This window comes from Poromitra crassiceps (assembly GCF_964638095.1).
Source record: "Poromitra crassiceps genome assembly, chromosome: 4".
NCBI classification, from domain to species: domain Eukaryota; kingdom Metazoa; phylum Chordata; class Actinopteri; order Beryciformes; family Melamphaidae; genus Poromitra; species Poromitra crassiceps.
Genome location: NC_139626.1, coordinates 9001452 through 9009871, shown reverse-complemented (window position 1 = coordinate 9009871; position 8420 = coordinate 9001452). Strand labels below are relative to the sequence as shown.

General features: G+C 46.1%; 1 protein-coding gene across 1 annotated transcript in view; it reads left to right on the top strand.

Moving 5' to 3' along the window:
- Window positions 1-8420, top strand: part of cacna1g (calcium channel, voltage-dependent, T type, alpha 1G subunit) — a gene marked incomplete at both ends in the record, with an annotated part of 368718 nt that overhangs the window by 285408 nt on the left and 74890 nt on the right. Inside the window, 2 exon segments of the mRNA XM_083635743.1 lie at window positions 5355-5423; window positions 6391-6575. Coding sequence (XP_083491869.1) covers window positions 5355-5423; window positions 6391-6575 — 254 coding nt within the window.

Here is an 8420-nt window from a genome sequence, read left to right as displayed (position 1 = left end):
CAAATACAATAAGTGGCCCTGCCGCTTCGCTGGCCCGGCCACTAATAATAAAAATAGCTCGCTTTGGGGGCGGGGCGTCGGACTGTAAACAATGACAGGAGGGGCAGGACGTCCGAAACCCCGAGATATCAGCCGTCTGTCCCAGAGTCTTATCAGTCGTCACACTGATAGACTCTGGGGGTTCCCAGATTGCGACTGGGACAGCTCAGCTGAGCAGACGGAATGGGCCAAGTGCAATTGGGGAGAAAACGGGGAGGAAATCCGGAAAAAATAAAGAAAAGAAAAAAGATATGATGTTAGTTACTTTAAATGAGGGATTCTCTCACACTGTCACAGAGATACAATCTTTCAGTCATGACATCTCAGTGTGGAGTGCAGGCTGAATAATTCAGTTATTGTCCTTGAAGTGATGTCAGACAATTATGGTTTTGGCTTCCAGCACGTTTGTGTTTTGGTTTGGTGCTGGCGGTTGCCTGGATACTCCCTTCCTGTAACTCAGTGCAGATGATTGAGGTTGATTATACGACCGATTATGATGTATCATTCTTAATTGAGCTGCGAGACAATACATCATATTGTCTGCAGCTGGAAATTGAATTATATCAGCAGCATCAACTTCATCAATTACAACCAATCTAAGCTTTCAGCAGCCAGAGAGTGCATTAAGGGGGCGCTACAGGCCTCACATTCGGCCATGATGAAAGCTTGCCCCAGCGACTGATACTGTCAGTGTGGGATGACCATGTCATCTGTTGTTCAGAGGACGTGTTTGTGACTGCATGATTTTAAAACGCCATGATTTATCATGTAAAAATACTGCTAACGGCGGAAATCACAAAAGTGAAAGTGAGAAGAGCCTCCCATCCCATGCTGCATTTTCACCCTATTTACCCAACATATATATATATATATATATATACATTATTATTTAGGTGCAAGGTGTGGTTATTAGTCGTGGGAAATCGGGATATATCAAAAACAGCAAAATACCAAACTATCTCCTAAATGGTAGCGAGCGATCACTCCATCCAGAAAATTATAGACCCAATTATATTCCATTTTCATACGAAAATAAATGCGTCCGTTTAAAACGGTGTAATCATCACTGCCCCCATACTTCCATGCATCTTTCACGTTGGTATCATGTTAAGCAATACATCCACCAGTGGGCAGCAGAGAGTCAAATGTGTGAGTGTGTGTGTGTGTGTGGTTCTGCTCCGTTTCATGCGTGTCCGTAAGCTTACAGAGGACGGACAGGAATCCGCACGAAATGAACGCAGAGTACGGACAGAAGGCTCTGTCTCTGTCGTCTCTAGTCTTTAGAGACACTTAGTTAGTGATGCCATTTGGAGCCGCCTGCATGTGAAATTGCCAAATGTTTACAGCTTGAACCACTCATGCGAGAATAGCAGTGGCTCCTACTGGAAGTAGTGGCTGCTGTTGTTAACGGCCTGTAACTAAGCTAGTGTCTCTGGGGTTATGTCACCACTGCCTGCTTTCTGCCATGATGTTCAGCATGACCTCACACTAGGCCTAGCTGGAAGGAGGTGTTCAGGCTGGTAGCTGGTGGTTCCCTCAGTGGGTCTCTGAGCTGTGGCTGCGATGGCAGGAGGCAGTAGACCCGGGAATATAACGGCACGGTAGGAGTGAGGGATGAGAAATAGATGAGTGCAGGGCAACGGGGAGATGTTCTAATCCTTTTGAAGGAGCTCTGGATTCTTGCCACTGTCTCTTGTGACCTCTGCTCCTTTCAATCCTCATCTCAAAATACTCCAGGAGCTGAAGGACAGAAGGCCCCGCTGCCAAAAAAGAGGGATCGAGTTTATAATGGCGACTTGGCCTTCGTGTCGCTTCGCTTGTGGCAAATTGTTAAATATTGTTTTTTTTGTCCTATTTTGTATTTATCATGCATTGATTTTACCCAAATATTTCATAAGCATACATGGGAAACTTAATCATGATAGTGAGGTACATGTAGCTAGCTAAGTAGATACAGCTATTTGGACGTGAAGGGATAGATGCAGTCAGTGTCTCGTCAATAGACGTGCGTTCAATGGATTAGCGTGGGGTAAATCCTCCCATTCTTCCAATGCAGCAGAGTTAGCATTTAGCTGCTAGCCCAGCCCAGGCAGACAGGATCAGGGATTCAACCCCCGCAGTGAACGTAACATCTGAACAGACGTCTATGTGTACCTGCTTTTGAATCCCCAATCCTGTAGTGTAGAGCTGCAGCACCGTCCTTTGGTGAGTCATATGGGGGGTTTTGCCCCACCATCACGTCTCGTGCGCCAGCCGTAGTAACATTTTGTGGGCGTTCCCACAGAGACTGACTGTATCTATAGTTACGGTAAGCTGGGAACTGGAAGATAACTTGTTTAGCCTCCGTAAATAGATAGTATATTAGTATACTAGGCTGCCTTTGCTGATGCCACACACCAGCAACAAACAATCCATCTTTTTGCCTGAATATGATTGGTTCTTGTGCGCTGGCCTTCATGCTCATTTGCATAATACACTTTTTTGCACGCATACAGATGTCATATGAAACGAATGGAGACAAACTGTTTGCCTTGTGAACTGGCATCTATTGTGCACATTGTTACTCCTCTGCCTTCCGCAGCCCTCTCTCAGTCCACACTGCAGGCCTGTTCCCAGCCCTCTGTCAGTCCACACTGCAGGCCTGTTCCCAGCCCTCTGTCAGTCCACACTGCAGGCCTGTTCCCAGCCCTCTGTCAGTCCACACTGCAGGCCTGTTCCCAGCCCTCTGTCAGTCCACACTGCAGGCCTGTTCCCAGCCCTCTCTCAGTCCACACTGCAGGCCTGTTCCCAGCCCTCTGTCAGTCCACACTGCAGGCCTGTTCCCAGCCCTCTCTCAGTCCACACTGCAGGCCTGTTCCCAGCCCTCTGTCAGTCCACACTGCAGGCCTGTTCCCAGCCCTCTCTCAGTCCACACTGCAGGCCTGTTCCCAGCCCTCTCTCAGTCCACACTGCAGGCCTGTTCCCAGCCCTCTCTCAGTCCACACTGCAGGCCTGTTCCCAGCCCTCTGTCAGTCCACACTGCAGGCCTGTTCCCAGCCCTCTGTCAGTCCACACTGCAGGCCTGTTCCCAGCCCTCTGTCAGTCCACACTGCAGGCCTGTTCCCAGCCCTCTCTCAGTCCACACTGCAGGCCTGTACCCAGCCCTCTCTCAGTCCACACTGCAGGCCTGTTCCCAGCTCTCTCTCAGTCCACACTGCAGGCCTGTACCCAGCCCTCTGTCAGTCCACACTGCAGGCCTGTTCCCAGCCCTCTGTCAGTCCACACTGCAGGCCTGTACCCAGCCCTCTGTCAGTCCACACTGCAGGCCTGTTCCCAGCTCTCTCTCAGTCCACACTGCAGGCCTGTTCCCAGCCCTCTGTCAGTCCACACTGCAGGCCTGTTCCCAGCTCTCTCTCAGTCCACACTGCAGGCCTGTTCCCAGCTCTCTCTCAGTCCACACTGCAGGCCTGTTCCCAGCCCTCTGTCAGTCCACACTGCAGGCCTGTTCCCAGCCCTCTGTCAGTCCACACTGCAGGCCTGTTGGCCCTTTAGAATGAATGAAAGTATGAAGCCTCTTTGGCAGAGGACAGGAATGGCCCCTGTCAAGCCTGGAATTTATAAACTCTCTCTAAACTCCAGCTATTCGCAGTGACATCATGGCCGACATTCCCAGAGACATCCGAAATAAGTCACAACTCTCCAGGACTACCATCCATGTGTGTGCTGTGTGTAGTGTGTGTGTGTGTGTGTGTGTGTGTGTGTGTGTGTGTGTGTGTGTGATTGTGGTAACGGAAGGTCGTGGGAAAGGCAACCACCTACACACACACACACACACACACACACACACACACACACACACACACACACACACATAGACACACACACAGACACACACACACGCACACGCACATGCACACGCACTCACACACACACACACACACGCACACACACACACACACACACACACACACACACACACACACACACACACACACACACACACACACACTTACAGAAGCAGCATAGGGTCTTGTCTCCAGACACTGGGGGAATAGGGTAAATAAGCAGTCGCTGAGAGAATGTCATTCTGCTAGCCTGCATGTTTCCTCTCCTCAGTCCTAGCCTGCGTGTTTCCTCTCCTCAGTCCTAGCCGGCATGTTTCCTCTCCTCAGTCCTAGCCTGCATGTTTCCTCTCCTCAGTCCTAGCCTGCGTGTTTCCTCTCCTCAGTCCTAGCCTGCATGTTTCCTCTCCTCAGTCCTAGCCTGCATGTTTCCTCTCCTCAGTCCTAGCCTGCATGTTTCCTCTCCTCAGTCCTGCGTGTTTCCTCTCCTCAGTCCTAGCCTGCGTGTTTCCTCTCCTCAGTCCTAGCCTGCGTGTTTCCTCTCCTCAGTCCTAGCCTGCGTGTTTCCTCTCCTCAGTCCTAGCCTGCATGTTTCCTCTCCTCAGTCCTAGCCTGCATGTTTCCTCTCCTCAGTCCTTGTTAGCTTAGTAAACAGGCTCTTCCACACACAGCAGCGAGCCGTGCTGCCTGCGGTACTGTGTGTGCGTGTGTGTGTGTGTGTGCGTGTGCGTGCGCGCGTGTGTGTGTGTGTGTGTGTGTGGGTTGAGGACTAATAGCTGGGTGTAAACTGTGTGTTTTGGGTCGCTCCGGCGCTCGCGCAACAAAAACGTAGTGTTTGTCTTCTGGAAGTGCTGGAAAGAAAAGAGCAGATGCCATTATGTTGCTTTCACTGCAGCGATGCAGAGAACATCACATATTCATTATTATTGGGCAGGAGGGATAATTCCACATTTCCACTGCAATCCAACTCACACGGTACTGACATTTTATACGCAAAGTGTCAATAGCTTGAACGAAGAATGAAGCACTTTTTCTTTGTTTTGGTGTCAAGTGCGATTATCTCAACAGATTTCTTCACTTAGAGCTGAATGCAAGATTAAATGTCTTCTCTGCATATTCTTTCCCAGCGCTCATGGAGACTAAGCCTCGGCAGTTGATGCCAGGCATCATTAGGAAGGAAGTTGGGATGTTTGTACACAGATGGTCTCAGACGCACAGTGTAAATGATCTCCATCACACATTATCCGCCCCAAACACTATTTCCGGATGGGCTTGTGTGTGTTGGCAGTCGATGTGGTAAAAAAACAGTGTTTCGAGCACAAACAACATTTTAACTTAGATTAACAGATAGAATGACAACTTTCCCGTATGAAATGTTGTTCTCATAAAGTCCTGTTCCATTTTGGGCAACAAAGTACAGTATGTACCTAAACTCAACCATGTCTCTCCCTCTCTCTCTCTATCCTTCCCTCTCTCTCCCCTTTCATTTTGCAGGAGCGGATCTTCTTAACGTTGTCCAACTACATCTTCACGGCGATCTTTATCACTGAGATGACTGTAAAGGTAAGTGAATCTGGAGCCGACCGATAGCAGCAGTTTTAAAATAATAAGTACCATTGACTCACTTCCCGAGCTGATTTTGACCATCATATATTATGTTCATTGCATATTAGATTGTAAATCTTGACATTAGCCTGGCATGATGATGACCTTGATCTTCACTCATGTTTATGTCACCACTATAGTGATGTCATCACAGAGCTATATTAAATATGGAGAGATGGTGGCTCTATCTCCGCCCAGCAGGGTCGAGCGAAGCCGAAATCCTGCCAGATCAGTGAACCAGATTCTGCGCAGTAGCTCCGTTGAGTTAGAACCTCTGTGAGGTCCCCGCCCCTCTGAACTTTCTTAATATGTAGAGCTGCTGTTTCTAGATTTGCGCACAGTGCGTTGTGTATTTATATACAGTCTAGCTCTGTAAATATGGCACTTTAAGTTGTAATATTTTTTGGCTCGCCAAAAGTGACCAGGAAGATTCCCACTATGAGATCAGTTTATCAAAATGACGCCTGTACGAAAATCTGATTTTCGTTGTCGGAGATTGAGCGCGTATCAGCCAGACAAGTCAGACCTCCGGGCTGCTCTCACTGCTATAAGGAGGAAATTATCCGATGAACTGATGTTTGCAGCTCTGTGTTGAGAAATGAGTGGTGGACAAACTTGCAAGTTTGATATTTGTGGCTGCCAATCTCAAAATAAACAATCACTCGACAGTAAATTAACTGCACATACAGTAAGGTCTGCATCGACTCCTAATGTATCGCATTTATAAATGTATGTGATAAATAAAAAAAGATGACGTGACAATAAATAAAACCGCCAACACACAGGCGAAAATAGCCATTTATAGATTTATGGGTGTATCCTTTATTATATTTGGAGTTAATATTTCATTTTAAATTCATACTAAATCATAGTCATAGATTTTCAAGCCGTGTCTCATAACCTTGTCTGTCCCTGGTGTGTTCAGATCGTAGCTTTGGGCTGGTGTTTCGGGGACAAGTCCTACCTGAGGAGCAGCTGGAACATTCTGGACGGGATGCTGGTGATGATTTCTGTCATTGACATCCTGGTGTCTCTCATCTCCAACTCGGGTACCAAGATACTGGGTATGCTCCGGGTGCTGAGGCTGCTGAGGACCCTCCGGCCGCTGCGGTAAGTGGCTCTCCCAGGGACGCATGTATGTACACTAAATACACGAAAACTCTCCATTAAAAAGCATGACATTATTTGAGGTGGGTTAGCAACTCCTTAAGGCAAAGTGAGGTAGATTTAATTGCATGGTTTTCCAGAGTAAAATCATGTCCGCACCTCCTCCAGTGACTGGCCGGTATGCAATCTATATTAAAAGGCCGATATCGACTCAACCCCACATATCGGTCTAATCCTAGAAGCCTCCCCATCAGCTGGACTCATGGGATGAGTGGGGCCGACTAAACCATCAGCTGGACTCATGGGATGAGGGGGGCCGACTAAACCCAGCGCACACATCAAGTGCCTGATATGGATCTGTGGTTTTCAAATGGAGGCCTCTATCTTGCGTATTGTGGCGCAGCAGTGGTTCTAGGGTAATATTAAATGTTTTGGTACCGTGGTTGTATAGTATTTTGACTACTGTAGCCCTTTTCACCACATAAGTGAAATTTTTCATTTGGTCAATTTGTGGAATGAATTAAGAGCAACTTTTGGAACAACTGTGAGTTTGGTAAATAGATATGTTTATGTTTGTTTTTTGAAACGACGAGTGGGGAGTGCTGTTTGAAAGTGGTACCAGACCACGGACTTCAGTGTCCACGGCTTAAAGTGGAAAAGCCGACACAGTATATTTTTTATTATAAATCATTTAAACATTTTCACCCGATCATTTGCACATAAATCACGCCAATAATGTTTTTTTCTTTCTTTTCTTTTTTCCTCTTATGTGCACTCCAGGGAGGATCAAACAGGTGTTGTTTAGTCTGATATAAGAATGGCATTTAACTGTCTGTCAGAGCAGCGCCGATGTCTGGCGCTGATCTGGGGTTTCCTGGGCCCTTGCTGCTTGAGTACATTGTCGGTGAGCGGCTAGGCGAGTCTGGCCTGATGAGGTGTTACTCGAAATGGTTAAAAGTGATCAATTTGGTCATTCAGTGGCGTTTTACTGCCATGTAAAGTAACTAAGGTTAGCCGCTATCATTAGCTACTAGGGGTGTCACAATATATCGTCCCACGAAATTTCGCGATAGTAAAACGTCACGATATGTATCGTTGAGATGAAATCTCATATCGTGATTTTTTTTTTTTATATAAATATTTTTTTTATAATATTTTTTTTCTTTTCAAAAATAGACTAAGAAACGTCTTTGTTTGTTGAAGTTCAATGTGTGGAAAGTAGTTCAGTTGAACAAGTCTCTGAAGAGACACATGAGAAGTTATACAGGAGAGAAACCATTCAATTGAGTTTCTGGCAAAACTGTTTACTTGACAGGAAAAACTGAAGATGCATAAAAAATAGACTAAGAAAAGTCTTGTTGTTTGAGTTTGAAGAAAAACTGAAGATGCATAATGAGAATTTATACTGCTGAGAAACCTTTTAGTTCAAAGTAAATCTAAGTGACGGTGTAACTCATTCTATTTCAAGATAAGCCTTATCTCCAATCTCATGTTTTTTCTAGTTGTTATTGTAATAACAATTTCCCACAACAGCATGTTTTGTATTTGTGCATTTCAAATAAAATACTACTTTTCCAGTCATACAGTATATTGTCATTATTCAAGTTTAATTTTTTTTTGTTAAAATCGTATCGTATCGTTATCGTGAACCCAGTATCGTGATACGTATCGTATCGTGAACTGAGTGTATCGTGACACCCCTATTAGCTACAGTAGCCGATTACCCATAATGCCTTGCGTTATCCCAGCACCCCGGAATGTCTCACGCTTTATTTAATGCACAATAATAATTTGGAGATTTTTACCAACATTCTTCACACACAACCCCAAAAGCCAAACCCAAAAGGT